The sequence below is a fragment of the Schistocerca nitens genome, chromosome 4, assembly GCF_023898315.1.
Source record: "Schistocerca nitens isolate TAMUIC-IGC-003100 chromosome 4, iqSchNite1.1, whole genome shotgun sequence".
NCBI lineage: Eukaryota > Metazoa > Arthropoda > Insecta > Orthoptera > Acrididae > Schistocerca > Schistocerca nitens.
The window spans coordinates 113,536,554-113,553,263 of record NC_064617.1 but is presented as its reverse complement, the minus strand read 5'-3'; the positions used below and the strand labels follow the sequence as shown (position 1 = coordinate 113,553,263).

Sequence of the window (16,710 nt, the reverse complement as noted above, 5' to 3'; positions counted from 1 at the left end):
TTCTTTATGTTGAGAGAGGAGACAGTTGTAGTGGCATAGAGACCGAAAAGTAGTAAATACTGGAATATAGTAGACAGTGTTTGTGGTACAGAAGGAGCTTAGGAGACAACGGCGGTGTGAGAGAAAGAGAGGGGCAACAGTGGCAGTGGAACATACAATAGTTGACAGTGGCAGAACAGTACTTGGAAAAGAGTGAAAGAGGCAATGCCACTGAGCGAGGAATAAAGAGAGGGGACGTAGTGGAAGTGGGTGACAAAAGCAACGATGAAAAGAGAGATAGTCACAGTAAGAAGAGACAGTAGCAGTGGGAAGAAATGAATGAAATAGTAGTAGTAAGAGAGACCAAGAGGAAGACAGTGACACAATGACAGTGAGAGAAGACAGTAGTAATAGGACAAAACGAAAAAGACTATAGCTGTGATACAGGAGACAGTGACAGTTAGGGAGACAAAAAGAGTTAGTGACAAGATGTGTGTGAGGGACGTACAGTGACGGAGTAGTGGGTGTGAGCGACTTAGAGTTAGGGGAGCTTGTGAGAGTGAGAAAAGAACCCGAATACGTTCGCATGCCAAAATTTTTGGAAAATTTTTTAAAGGAGCTGAGGAAGACAAGAATGAGGGAACTGGTAGCCAACTCTTCAGTCTTTTGAATGGCAGTATACAGTAGCTTCTTTTGTGCTCCGATAGGAGCATTTTTCCGCTGGTGCCTATACGAGCATTGTTTTTGCGTCTGCTATGTGATTGAAACTGTTCTGTCCTGGATAGCTTAGTTGGTGGAGTACATGAGCGCCAGAGGCAAAGATCCCACGTTCGAGCCCTGGCTAGTACATAGTTTTAATCCGTCGGGAGGTTTCAAATCAGTGCACAATCCGCTGTAGAGTAAACATTCGTCCTGAAGGGAGCAAATACCCTGCAAAGTGAATATAAAAGCCGGCCGCGGTGGCCGTGCGGTTCTAGGCGCTGCAGTCTGGAACCGCGGGACTGCTACGGTCGCTGGTTCGAATCCTGCCTCTGGCATGGATGTGTGTGATGTCCTTAGGTTAGTTAGGTTTAAGTAGTTCTAAGTTCTAGGGGACTGATGACCTAAGATGTTAAGTACCATAGTGCTCAGAGCCATTTTTTTGAATATAAAAACATTGGTATCTGAAATCTGAAAGATATAGACCTGCTGTAATTTATTATGTGATTGGCATGCAGTCTCACTGGCGATAAACTGCAAAATCAGTCACTGTTGCACACGTACATGCACACATGCAGAGCTACATTCTCTCTGCCTCAGCTGTATGGTGAACTGTTACCTCTGCACCTTCCGTTACTTATATTCTACTCAGTATTTCCCGTTTTCGTAAGTGTAAAAGATGTAATAAAACAATAAAAGGATAGCTCTGAGTTCTAATTCAACATTGGCTCAGTGATTGAAGTTTATCAAAAGAGGTAGTTGTGTGTTGTGTGGAAGGGAAGTGTCAGATAATGGTAGAGTATTACGATAACATCAGTTTGAAGCCTGCAGATCACAAACTGCTGTGTGTGGGAGAAGCAACTGCCCACTTAAGTAACAGCTAACAAGATCTAATCAGGCACTTTGACGCCTGTATGACTATTATATCTGTGATATACTTGTAGGTCTTGTCACTTTAAGGTACCAGTATACTGCCAATATAATGATCTCATAGATGATACTGCCTTAATTACATGTGGACAACATGACGATTATTCATTCTTGTTCTGGCAAGAAGTAATTGAGAACATAAGCAATAGAATATTAAATATTAAAATTTTAAAACAGAAATGAATGTCATATTTATGTAAATACTCCCACCTTGGCTACCTTGTGCAAACCATACAATGGTTCCCAGGACATCATCTCTGACATGGAACTGTTGTTGTTGGTCACCACTTGTCCTAGTGAATTTGCTCATGACATATACCCTCAAGATCATCTCAGGTGTTAACAACAGTCAATGAATAGAAGCATATGGATACGAAGTCTTTCGCGACGTATTTCTTGAGTAAAAATCTCTCGGTGTACATGCCGCGTCAAATCAGGATAAAACTCCAAGCTTTCGACCACTACCTCCATGGTCGTCGTCAGGGCTAAAACTGACTGTCGTGAACTAGCGAGGTTCCCACTTTTATATGCAAAGGACGGCTTCTGATTGGCTGGAATACGTCAGCGATATGGCGCGTAGTGAAGTGGTGCCCTCTACTTCCATAGATGTAGTTGCTATCCCGCATTGCTTGCAGCGCCATCCCTTGAATCAGGAGGTAAAGTGCGAGAAGTTTTTCTCTGCGATTTTTCTTTATCCAGTGCATTCTTCCAAGTGTTGCTAAGTGCATAGCCGTTGTCTCTATTAAAGTTATTATCGCTAAGTCTAATTTCGACTGCTTCCCGGATCACAGAGTCCCAGTAATTCGATGTGTGGGCTATTATTCTGGTTTCTTCAAATAAAATCTTATGCTTGTTAAGCAGGCTATGTTCAGCCACCGCTGATTTTTCCAAATACCTGTATTTCAGGTGGCGTTGGTGCTCGATGCAGCGGTCGGCAACGGTTCTTACAGACTGGCCCACGTAATTCTTGCCGCATTCGCAAGGAATAGTATAAATTCCCGGCACTCTTAAGCCGAGACTATCTTTGACTGGTCTCAACATTTCCTTAATTTTCCTAGGTGGTCGGAAAACTGGTTTTATTCCTTGCCTCTTCAGGACTCTGGCTATCTTGCTCGTTGTAGCACCGCAAAAAGGAAGCCGCGCTATGTGTTGGTCCTCTTCTTGTATGTGGCCGGCATCGTGTCTTACTTTCTTGGACAATACTGATTTAATTTCACCGGCAGAATAACCAATCCTCTTGAAAACAGTCGTCAAATGGTTAATCTCGGGACCGAGGTGGTCCTTGTCGGAAATAGTCCTGGCTCTGTGTACTAAAGTATTCAGCATAGCTCTCTTCTGAGACGGATGATGGAAGCTATGGCTATGCAGATATAAATCTGTATGGGTTGGCTTCCTGTACACAGAATGGCCCAGTCGTCCATCCGGCTTTCGCTCTACCAACACATCTAAAAAAGGTAACTTCCCTTCCTTCTCTACCTCCAATGTAAATTTTATGTTTGGATGTACACCATTCAGATGTTCGACGAACTGCTGCTGCGTGTCGCTGCCGTGTGGCCAGATTAAAAAAGTATCGTCGATGTATCTGTAGAAGCATGATGGGCGGAGGTGAGCACTGCTCAGGGCTCGTTCTTCGAAGTCCTCCATGAAAAAATCCGCTATTGCTGGTGACAGTGGCGAACCCATGGCTGTTCCATCCGTCATTTCATAATAATTTCCACTGTATAAAAAATAAGTGGTCGTCAAGGTATGCCGGAACAACTTCAAAATTTCTGAGGAGAAATGAGCAGCCAACAGTTGTAATGTGTCATCCACAGGTACTTTGGTGAACAGAGAAACCACGTCGAGGCTGACCATGATATCACTTGGGCCTATCTTCATCTGTTTTATGATATCAACAAACATTTTTGAATTTTTAATATGATGTGGGCAGTGACCAACTATAGGCGCCAACAATTTAGTTAAGTGCTTTGCAAGCTTGTACGTAGGAGAGCCAATAGCGCTAACAATCGGTCTCAACGGGACATTCTCCTTATGAACCTTTGGCAAACCGTACAGTCTTGGTGGCCGAGGTGCTCTCGGCCGTAAGTTCTTCACCAGTTCGTCGGAGAGGCCAGAGTTTTTTAGTAGCTCCCTTGTCTTCCTGCTGAGCGCCGATGTGGGATCCCGTCTGAGAACCCGGTATGTGCTGTTCTCCAGTAATAATCCAACTTTCTTATGGTAATCTGTAGCATTGAGGATTACCGTGGCGTTCCCCTTGTCAGCAGGTAAAACAACTAGATCTTCATCCTTCTGCAACAATTTCAGTCCTTGTCTCTCCTCTCTGCTGATGTTTGACTTAGGCGGCTTGGATGTCGCTAAAATCCGGCTAGTAGCAAGCCTTACGTCATCCGCTGCTTCTTGAGGAAGATGACGAACTGCTTGTTCCACTCCATTAATGGTCTCAACCACCGGTAACTTACGTGGAGCTGGGGCAAAGTTCAATCCTTTACTGAGAGCCGAGATGGTAGATTCATCAAGTTCCTTGTCAGAGAAGTTGATAACAGTGCGGTGAATGCCGTTGGACCCAGTAGTTCCTTGATCACGGTTAAGCCGCTCAAATTTATCGGCCTGTTTCGCCGTAGTCCTGCTGGATATGACTTTGGCGGCACACCAACGAGCCAATTTAAGCAATTTAACCCATACAGACTTTATATCTGCATAGCCATAGCTTCCATCATCCGTCTCAGAAGAGAGCTATGCTGAATACTTTAGTACACAGAGCCAGGACTATTTCCGACAAGGACCACCTCGGTCCCGAGATTAACCATTTGACGACTGTTTTCAAGAGGATTGGTTATTCTGCCGGTGAAATTAAATCAGTATTGTCCAAGAAAGTAAGACACGATGCCGGCCACATACAAGAAGAGGACCAACACATAGCGCGGCTTCCTTTTTGCGGTGCTACAACGAGCAAGATAGCCAGAGTCCTGAAGAGGCAAGGAATAAAACCAGTTTTCCGACCACCTAGGAAAATTAAGGAAATGTTGAGACCAGTCAAAGATAGTCTCGGCTTAAGAGTGCCGGGAATTTATACTATTCCTTGCGAATGCGGCAAGAATTACGTGGGCCAGTCTGTAAGAACCGTTGCCGACCGCTGCATCGAGCACCAACGCCACCTGAAATACAGGTATTTGGAAAAATCAGCGGTGGCTGAACATAGCCTGCTTAACAAGCATAAGATTTTATTTGAAGAAACCAGAATAATAGCCCACACATCGAATTACTGGGACTCTGTGATCCGGGAAGCAGTCGAAATTAGACTTAGCGATAATAACTTTAATAGAGACAACGGCTATGCACTTAGCAACACTTGGAAGAGTGCACTGGATAAAGAAAAATCGCAGAGAAAAACTTCTCGCACTTTACCTCCTGATTCAAGGGATGGCGCTGCAAGCAATGCGGGATAGCAACTACATCTATGGAAGTAGAGGGCACCACTTCACTACGCGCCATATCGCTGACGTATTCCAGCCAATCAGAAGCCGTCCTTTGCATATAAAAGTGGGAACCTCGCTAGTTCACGACAGTCAGTTTTAGCCCTGACGACGACCATGGAGGTAGTGGTCGAAAGCTTGGAGTTTTATTCTGATTTGACGCGGCATGTACACCGAGAGATTTTTACTCAATAGAAGCACAGTCTTTAAAATATACATTGGGTATAAGGTTTCAAACAGTTCTATTAAGAGCTTGAATTTGGATTCATTCCCTAAATGACATAGAACTTTACTGTTCAAGAAATGTTTTAATCTTGACTTCAGCAGGTGCATTGATATATTGCATTCGAAATGTGTATACATAACTGATAAGATCATATAAAATATATTAAAGCTATTATGTTTTACATCAAGAAAATGCAACCATTTTATAAAAAAACACAAAAGTTTTATTATTTATAATATTTTACAATAATTTATCAGTCACACACTACTTTTAATAGTCCAAGAAGGAACTGAATACTGACTTTTCAAATAATTTCAGACAAGCATTCAGCTGGAACTTAGACTATAGCGAAAATAATATTCAAGATTCACTACATTAAAACATGTAATGATGATATCAGGTACAAGTAAGTCCATTCAGGTGCTATAAGTAAACTCATTTAGGTATGGTACACACTCCTCATTACGATTAATGAAAAACATGAGATGAAAGTCTGTGAAGGTAATTAACGTTTTCTTTATTATCAAAGACATTTGCCCACATGACTCCTTTATGTATATATTCAATTACAGGTAAAGTTTACCACTTTGTTTGAATAAAAAAAGTTACAGGAATCATATTTTACTAACGAGTTAATCTACTGCTTCCCATCTGGTAAAATGTCCCTTTAGAGTTTGGAAGCTTTATTTACAAACTTTATTTAAGAACAAATAGAAGGGCATAATCACCAAATTTAGAGGTCATGGTTGGAACAACATTGGGAAGTAATTATTTAATCTCTTAAGCTAATATTTACATAGTAGTGCTAAGAATAGTGCCTCCTTGTTCTGCCTCCCCCACCCCTCCCCACCTGAATTGTTATTAAATCAATATATAGCCAAAATGTAGAAACCTGACTATTTTTTGTAGTTTTTTTTTGTTACAGGTGTATTGGAAATTATATTAAGTTTATCTTAGAACTAACCAAAAAAAGCTGAACAACTGTGGCACAAACAACAGATATAAATACATAAATCACTTCCAGATAATTGTACTCAGCCCATACCTATTTGTCATCTTACATCTCAATGTGTGGAGTACTTGTACTGTCTTCCCTTGTATTTGTACAGTCCACATTTATATTGTATTATCGCCATTGAAGATATTGCTTGCTGACATGAGTTTTATGCTGTATCGAAGAACTCATTTATGTTCACTGTTTAAATCACTTGCATGCTGGGTAATAATCTTTGTTATTACACTGAAGTATAATGTAGTTGAAGGCAGCACTGAAAGAATTGTGATTCTGTTTATGTTTGACTTTTCATTTAGCAGTTATAAAATGCTTCTGCAGATTTTTTTTACTGTCATCATTCACAACTGACTTCGTCAAATCTCTTTTCTTTCCTTTCTCTCTCTTTTTAGATTGTATCCCTATTTGCCAACCTTTGCAATTTTCTTCACTACTTTTCTTATGTCTTTCTCGACTAAGATATTATTTTCATTCGGCAGTTGTTCAGTTATTCCCAATATTTTGAGTTTAGCTTCCTGCTACTATGATGTCTTTGCCAACAAGCCTATTCCCACTACACATTTGTATTTCAATTTATTTCTGTTTATCATGGAAGGGACGATTTGCTAAAAATTCAGTTTGGTATTTGTTGAATTTCCTTTAGCTGAAATGAGTCATGGCAGTGGAATGATAATTGACTGGCAGGCTATAATGTAAGATATTCAAATACGATTAAAATCATACAACCTTTGCAGTATCCAAAATAACGTGATAAAAATTATTTGTTACACACTACAAAATCTCTAAATTTAAAAAATAACAGTTATTGTAACATTTTTGAACAGTTGTTAACAAATTTGCTGACTGTTTAAGACTACGATAACAATAACCACAGCTGTATTATAGCTATAACAGAGACAATAGTAACCAGTTATTTGTTTAATATTGTTGTAAACATCTGAAAATCAAATGAAATTTTCTTGTTTTATCATTTAGATAACAGACCGCTGATAATTCAAGAAAGTGTCACCGCTGAAATTCACTGAGAAATCTACTTCCTTATATGACAAAAATTTTACACAATGTTTTCATTTTCTATACAGTTCATAAATCAGGTTTTTACAAGTTAGTTGAATGATTCTTCGCAATAAGATCAACTTGACGAATCCTGAAATTCATGTGGTTGCATTTGAGACATAAAGCACAGTTTGGTATTTTTCATTGAAAATGTTATCATCAGTATATGAGAGCAGCAGTATTGTGCAGCTGCTGTCATCATTTGTTGTTCAATGTCGACAAATACTACACATGAGAACTTTTTCTTCTCTTTCTATATCCAAGAATCATAGCTACTCCAACAGCAGATGCAACCAGACATATTGAAACTATTGCAGCAATTGCACCAGTGCTGAGACCTGCAATGAGAGAAATATAAGAATCAATGTGAGAAGAAAATTTGATATATACATACTTTAAGAGTGATGCAGAATTTAATGAATTGTTGAGGTAATTAAATAGAGTAATATATAACAGTTTGAATTAGTTCGTAAAATTCTATGAAACATGCATGCACACACACACACACACACACACACACACACACACACACACACACACACACACTATATATATACTTTACAAGTGGAACTATAGAGATGTCAAATAAATTAAGAAAGTAAATAGCTATACATGCTTTGCTATGCTCTATAACAACACATATGAAACAAAACCAGAATGTAATCAACACAGTAACTCCATGTGTATGATAGCTCTCGATCTAATATTTACATTTATTTGAAAGGTATATTTGCATTTAGTTGGAAGTATGTTTAGTCTCTAATTAAGTAATACCACAATATTTAAGAATAATATTACAGCTATTGGAATTAAATATCGCATTTTAGTAACAAGCATAGTTATGCTGTTCAAGATATCAAAATCAACACTTATGTTGATCTCCAGACCAATATGTAATATAAAGTTCATGATACTTCTGATACTATCACAAACCTGTTGTGATGCATTCCGTTGAGCATAGAAAAGCGAAGCTTTGATAATCACTCAAGAGTCACACATGAATGTGAATGACGAATTAACACTTACTTGTTTGCATCACATGCGTCACGATTTCTGCATGGATGCATTAGATTGACTAAACATAAACCCATTTGCTCTGGTATCACTTACAGAGTAAATAAAGCTACTTTTCTTTTTACTTTTTCAGTTTCCTTTCACAGAACAGTAACTTAGTGAATATAAAAAATACTTCATAATATTTCCGAAATTATTATTATCCATGCAGTAATATGAGTTTCACTAATTCTTTCGACGTAGTTTTGCTGAGAAATTTTTCTTATTGCAAAAGTTTGATATTTAAAATTTCATTATTTACACACAATCGCAATAATGAATACTGATAAAGCTCAACAATATAAAAGTGAGATCCTTTTTTCCCCTTTTGGTCAGTGTCCAACCGGTTTTATTGTATTTAACACAAAATTTAAATATCTGGGTGTAACGTCGCAAAACGATTTGAAATGAAACGAGTCCATAAGAACGGTAGTGGGAAGGCGAACGGTCGATTTTGGTCGATTGGGTGAATTTTAGGAAAAATGTAACTCATCTGTTTAGGAGTTCACGTATAGAACACTACTGCGAGCCACTCTTGAGTACTGCTCCAGTGTTTGGGACCTCCCATCGGGTCGGAGTAAAGGAAGACATCAAAGTAATGACATCGAAGTAATTCAGACGCGAAGAGCTAGATTGGTTTCCGATAGTTTCGGCCAGCACGTATTGTGTACCACACATATAATGGCTCTCAGCACTATGGGACTTAACATCTGAGGTCATCAGTCCCCTAGAACTTAGAACTACTTGAATCTAACCAACCTAAGGACATCACACACAACCATGCCCAAAGCAGGATTCGAACCTGCGACCGTAGCAGTCACGCGGTTCCGGACTGAAGTGACTAGAACCGCTCGGCCACACCGGCCGGCTGCACCACACACCTTTCACTATAGCTTATATGTATTTTGCCGAGAATTTCAAATATATCGGTCCATTTTACGTTGTCGATTTTTCATATCTTGTCTCCATTATCAAGCGCAACGTCAGAATTGTCTCTCTGGTGCCTTTACCTTTCCTAAAGCTAAAGTAATTGTCACTTAATAGCCCCTCAGATGTATTTTTATTTCTCCTGCATGCTACTCTTGTGTCCAACTAGGAATTTTTTATAGCCCTTCTGCTTTATTTGATCGCAGTTCTTCCAAAACTCTGTGAAACTCAGTCTCTAATACTGGATCCTCTATGAGATGCATGACGACACCCATTTCTTATTCTATGACGTCATCAAATAGCCCTTCTCTCCCTTATCAGTGATTGCTCACGCACTCTTAATGTTGACATCTTTGCTGTTAATTTCAGCGAAGGCTGTTTAGACTTGTCTATAAGCTGAATCATTCGTTTCAGTGACAATTTCTTTTTCGATTTCTTTGCATTTTTCCTGCAACCATTTCGTATCGGTTTCCATTCACTTACTGTTTACTTCATACCTAAGTAACTTTCGTTGCTGTATTCCTGTTTTTTCCTGAAATTCTTGCACTTCCTTCTTTCATCGGTCGACTGAGGTATTTGTTTTGTTACACAAGGTTTCTTTGTAATTACCTTCCTCATGTCTGTCTATATTCTATGATTTCCTTTTCAGAGATATCCACTCCTCTTCAGATGGACTGCCTATTTTGTATTCGTTATCGCAGCATCTATAGCCTTAGAGAACTTCAAACGCACCTCATCATTTATTAGAACTTCAGATCCCACTTCTTTCCGCATTTCCGGATGATTCTCTCAAACTTCAATTTATTCTTCACTATTCCAAACTGTAACATACCGGAGTACCTAGTAGTCTATAACTCTTCCTGGATACACCTTACAATCCAATATCTGATTTCAGAATTTCTGTCTGACCATCACGTATTGAAGCAAGAATTTTCCCTTTTCTGCATGCCTTTTCCAAGTATACATTTCCTATTGTGATTTTTGAACAGGATTCGCTATTGTATATTGACATATGCTGTAGAAATAAGCTAGTCTTTCTCGTCTCTCATTGCTGCTACCCAGCATATGTTCTCTCGCGACACTGCCTTTCATTCCTTCCCCTAATATACAGTTCCATTTCTCATTAGTTATTACATTTTCATCTATTTACACATTCAGTTACGTGTTGATTGCCCTCATTTACTCCCTCTATGTCTTAATCTTCTACTTCTGTTTGTGGATTTGAACTATTGTTGTTGGTGTTGGTTTTCTGTCGGTACCGATGAGAATGATCCTCTTAATGAACTGTTCGTAATAACCCTCCTTGAATCCCACTATCCTTATGTCATTTTCCGCTGTTTTTGACGTTATCTAACACTCTTGTGACCAGAAATCCTTATCTTATTTCCACTTCATTCCACTGAGTTCTATTATATACGCAGGGTGACCCTAAAGTGTGTTAACATTTGAAAATGCAGTAACTCACGGAATAATGTAATCAGAGAGGTATAAATTGACACATGTGTGCGAAACCACATGGAGTTTATTGAAACGAAAAAAGAATGCAAAAACTAGCCAACAGTTGGCGCTGTACAGCAACACGTCACTAAAGCAACACGAGAATCACTATACAATGAACTGTTAATCACAGATTTTCTGACACCGAGAGCATTTGTGATGTGGGCACTTCAAACAATGTGGGAGGATGACGATTGGTTGTGCAACATGTAAACGGACGAAGCCCTGTCACACTCAGTGTGTCTGCAACAATGCAGAATCTGGGCTAACGAAAGTCTTAGAACTGTAATGGAAACCCCATTCCATGACGACAAAGTTGCGGTAGGTGTAGATTTACCATATCAGTCATGATCGGACTCGATACCTTCGAGGAAATTGGGGGAGGGGGGACGGGGTTACTGCTCGAAAGACTGTCAATGGTCGAGGTACTCCGGTATGTTACAGAATCGCTTCATCACCAGCCTGGCTGATAAACACGCGCTGGAAGGTACGACTTTTATGCAGGATGGCGCTCCACCCGATGTTGCAACACGTGTGAAAGATCTCTTGTCGTTGGTGAGGATCGAGTGCTGAGCTACCACTTACGTCATGCCTGGCCTCCAAGGTCCACAGACCTCGTTCCGTGACTTTATTGGTTGTGGGCTTGACTGAAGTCTCAAGTCAACCGTGATTTTACCACCGCTATTAAATGGAAAAACTGTGACCACGGCGTAATTATAATAATCATGCTTCATCTTTATGTAAGCACAGATATATTTTCGACAAATGCTCCCCTGCCACTTACAATTGTTCCACTTGTATCTCTTTAGTCACCAGCAAATAATTTACTTTGTATTTATACAGTGATCTCTAGCAATATAAACGTGTACGTGAATGTATCAACACCTGAGGATGGGTACAAGCCCGAAACCTGTCGTGTGACGAATAAATAATCTTCTTTTGTGACTGATAGCAGAAATTTTTCTATACCCTGTAATGGAGTTAAGCTGTTGAGTTGTCGGTTAATACGTACAGAGGACTGAAAATTTTGCTACCTTTGAGACTGATTCACCGATGACGCTATAGAACAGAAAAACACACACACACACACACACACACACACACACACACACACACACACACACACAAACACAAACAAACCTGGCATAGGATACAGTGTGCGGGCTAGGTTTGGTGGGTAATCTCTACCTAAGGAGGCGTTAGTAAGACCGTCAGTATACAGGGCATGGAGGCGCTCGTTCCTACCCTCACACACAGTCTTGACACCCATGGGCAGCGCATCTTTAGTGTTAAAGAATCCCCTACGGCCTTATTTGCAACATTAAGTACGAATTACTTCACAATGGAATATTGGTCAGGTATGGGGGACCAATATTAAGTAGGGCTAACTGCGGATACTGAAAACATTCGAAGTTTGGCTGCATGACTGGTCACATATTCTTTTGACACTTGGAAGAGCATCACGAAAATGCTGCCAACTGTCTTGCGAAAGCCCCGTTATAAAGTATCAACAACCAATATTAAGTGAAGAATTTACAAATACACTCCCCCCATCCTCCCTGAGTAATGCTCCCATAACTACCACGAATACAAATTTAAACTGATGACAGTATGCACAGTTGCCCATACTCCATATGCAATTGGAGCCAAACGAAACCCTAACATGTGATTCAATGAGAAGTATCATGTGCGATGCACCTAACGGTGGTTTGCAAATAATACGTGTAACTGTAAATGAAGATGTCTGATCGTTGCTAAAAATAATACACTACTGGCCATTAAAACTGCTACACCACGTAGATGACGTGCTACAGACGCGAAGTTTCACCGATAGGAAGAATATGCTGTGATATACAAATGATTAGCTTTTCAGAGCATTCACACAAGGTTGGCGCCGGTGGCGACAGCTACAACATGCTGACATGAGGAAAGTTTCCAACCGATTTCTCATACACAAATAGCAGTTGACCGGCGTTGCCTGGTGAAACGTTGTTGTGATGCCTCGTGTAAGGAGGAGAAATGGGTACCGTCACGTTTCCGACTGATAGAGGTCGGATTGTAGCCTATCGCGATTGCGGTTTATCGTATCGCGACAATGCTGCTCGCGTTGGTCGAGATCCAATGACTGTTAGCAGAATATGGAATGGGTGGGATCAGGAGGGTAACACGGAACGCCTTGCTGGATCCCAACGGCCTCGTATCACTAGCAGTCGAGATGACAGGCATCTTATTCGCGTGGCTGTAACGGATCATGCAGCCACGTCTCGATTCCTGAGTCAACAGATGGGGACGTTTGCAAGACAACAACCATCTGCACGAACAGTTCGACGATGTTTGCAGCAGCATGGAGTATCAGCTCGGAAACCATGTCTGCGGATACCCTTGACGCTGCATCACAGATAGAAGCGCCTGCGATGGTGTACTCAACGACGAACCTGGCTGCACGAATGGCAAAACGTCATTTTTTCGGATGAATCCAGGTTCTGCCCACAGCATCATCATGATCGCATCCGTGTTTGGCGACATCGCGGTGAACGCACAATTGAAGCGTGTATTAGTCGTCATCATACTGGCGTGTCACCCAGCGTGATGGTATTTGGTGCCATTGGTTACACGTCTCGGTCACCTCTTATTCGCAATGACGGCCCTTTGAACAGTGGACGTTAATTTCAGATGTGTTACGACCCGTGGCTCTACCCTTCAGTCGATCCCTGCGAAACCCTACATTTCAGCAGGATAACGCACGACCGCATGTTGCAGGTCCTGTACGGGCCTTTCTGGATACAGAAAATGTTCGACTGCTGCCCTGGCCAGCACATTCTCCAGATCTCTCACCAACTGAAAACGTCTGGTCAATGGTGGCCGAGCAACTGGCTCGTCACAATACGCCAGTCCCTAATCTTGATGAACTGTGGTTTCGTGTTGAAGCTGCATGGGCAGCTGTACCTGTACACGCCATCCGAGCTCTGTTTGACTCAATGCCCAGGCGTATCAAGGCCGTTATTACGGCCAGAGGTGGTTGTTCTGGGTACTGATTTGTCAGGATCTATGCACCCAAATTGCGTGAAAATGTAATCACACGTCAGTTCTAGTATAATATATCTGTCGAATGAATACCCGTTTATCATTTGCATTTCTTCTTGGTGTAGCAATTTTAATGGCCAGTAGTGTATCTTTTCACATCATACATTTCTTAAAAAAAAAAAAAAACCATTTGTAACTGACAATGAATAGGAATGTTTAATCCTATGAATGAACTGTTCACAATAATCACTTTATGCTCTACTATACTATTCGTACTCCCGTTATACCATTTGTTGGTGTTTTTGCTGTTACGTTATATTCTTCTGAGCAGAGGTCCTTATCTTCTCGTTATTAAATCAGAATCCTGAATCTGACTATAGTATTGTGGTCACAATGTTCTAAAATACTTAGATACAATTTCCTTACCTCCTTCTTCGATAATGTTTATTATAGTCAATGTTTCTCCAACTTCCTGTCCTTCCAATGCAGCTGCACATACCCATTCCCCAAAGTCCTCTTCTCTCACGTCAGTAATTCTCAGGAAACATTCACCATGGGAAAGACCATTTCCAGCATATCTATATCTGCCCTTGACTGCACTGCAGAAAAAAAAATGTTGCGAATAATAATATTTTCTGAAACTGAGCTGTGATGTAATCATCAACGTCGTAGATCTCAGTTTGAAAATTTCCTTATTCAACTAATTTACCAGCAACTTCATACGGACATTACACTCACACTTTTATGTGCACTCATTGCTTCATTAAATTTTCGTACAGCTGAACATACCTCGCATCCTGTTGTCCGCTGAACGTCATGCCCCAGCCTTTCGGATGAACAAAGCGGCAGTTGTTCAGCCCGTCCCCAGTAACAGATCTGCATCCTATTGTTGTATGTCCTCGCTCCGTGGCAACAACTTCTTTCTGTATCGCCTCCAAAGGTTCCTCTGAAAATGTGAAACACTGTACGAAAATTTGTTCTAATTCAACTAAACGTATCTTGCCGCAACAAATTAACTAGTGAAGTACTACACGCGTAAAGCTGTTTTTATTGTTTCTTGAAAACAAATAATGAACTCCTAGCTACACACAAAAATTCCATGGAAATGCTTCCAGCCAAAGTATTTTTATTGTTTTATTTTTAAGTTTTATCACATAAGGTCATTACAAAATGGTATGAATCTTACACACAGCTGCAGCACGAAGGACATACAACGTAAAGAAAAAAATGCTGTACTTGGAGGTCGGCATGCGATTCTTCACCCAGACTCAACACAAAAGTTTATCTAGCAAAATCACGTCAGGTACATCTCAAAAACACATGTGAAAACGAGGAGCTGGTAATATTGCCACATTGTGTGTGGTGTCACTGCCAGACACCACACTTGCTAGGTGGTAGCTTAAATAGGCCGCGGTCCATTAGTACATGTGGGACCCGCGTGTCGCCACTGTGTGATCGCAGACCGAGCGCCACCACACGGCAGGTCTCGAGAGACGTACGAGAACTCGCCCCAGTTGTACGACGACGTTGCTAGCGACTATACGGACGAAGCCTTTGCTCTCATTTGCCGAGAGACAGAATAGCCTTCAGCTAAGTTAATGGCTACGACTTAGCAAGGCGCCAATTGTATCAGTGCATGTATCTTACGAGTCTCATTTGTATAGTCAAGAGAGATGTACCAAAGGAAGCATTAAAAGTTAAGTATATTACAAAGCTACGTATTTTCTTTATAGCAGTCATAACTTATCCTGTTCCAGACTTGACGCCAGTCGGCGTGTGTGTACGCGTGCCTTTCGGCTTCCTCCTCAGTGTGGCGTGACTAGCTGGTTACGCCACAACATTGTGCAGCATATCGTAGTGTACAGAGGAACGTATAGCAATCTACGCTACCGTACCATCTGTCGTTGCTTACTGAGCAGACTGCTGGGACATCAAACCCACGTTGACCTTTTTTTTTTACTTCCGGTCGCTAGTTCTCGTCGTTTGGATGACAAGGGATCCGTTAAACTGCATGCATGTGTCTACTAACTTTGCAGTACACATCTATAAATGGTCCTCCTGTGAGATTCATCTAGGACGGCTTCCCGATGGTGTACACAAACGGTGATTACGTCGACATATTTTTGGTGCTTGGGTAAATCCGATAACCAGGCGTCTGCTCTTGCTCATGCGTATGCACGCCAACCCACTAAGAATGGTTTTCGTCGCCTGGAGCAAAGCCTTCGGGGAACCGGTAATCTTCCTCCACAATTAACATACAAAGGTGGCCCAAGGACTAGACGTACTCCAAAACAGAGAACGCGATTCCAGCAACCGTTGACCAGTCATTTCGACGAAGTGCCTGTGATATTGTAAGGCAGTTACAGATATCTCAGCCGGCCACGGTGGTCTAGCGGTTCTAGGCGTGCAGTCCGGAACCGCGCAACTGCTACGGTCGCAGGTTCGAATCCTGCCTCGGGCATGGATGTGTGTGAAGTCCTTAGGTTAGTTAGGTTTAAGTAGTTCTAAGTTCTAGGGGACCATTTTGAACAGATGTCTCAAACACTGGTTGTTGAACTGTTGCACGATGAGGATCTGCAGTCCGTATCACCACACGTTAACTCAACACCAGCGGTCAGAAGACCGCATTCGCCAGGTAGGAGTGGAAGATAACGAACGTTTTATAAATGTGATATGGACTGACGAATCCAGCTTGATTCGTGAAGATATTTTCAACCTCCACAACAAGCATTATTGGTCGGAACACACCCACATGTCATCCATGAACGTGGCTTTCAGGCACGCTTTGGCATAAACCTGCGGGCTAGAATTGTGGAGTGCTTTTGTTCCCTTAC

General features: G+C 41.2%; 1 protein-coding gene across 1 annotated transcript in view; it reads right to left on the bottom strand.

The window, feature by feature from the left end:
• Positions 1 to 5,545: 5,545 nt before the first annotated feature.
• The window catches only part of LOC126253187 (uncharacterized), a 237,491-nt gene continuing 226,326 nt past the window's right edge, over positions 5,546 to 16,710 (bottom strand). Inside the window, exons 8-10 of the mRNA XM_049954351.1 lie at positions 14,666 to 14,822; positions 14,303 to 14,475; positions 5,546 to 7,713 (exon numbers count right to left, since the gene is read on the bottom strand). Coding sequence (XP_049810308.1) covers positions 7,601 to 7,713; positions 14,303 to 14,475; positions 14,666 to 14,822 — 443 coding nt within the window. The 3' untranslated portion in view covers positions 5,546 to 7,600. The remainder of the gene's footprint in view (positions 7,714 to 14,302; positions 14,476 to 14,665; positions 14,823 to 16,710) is intronic.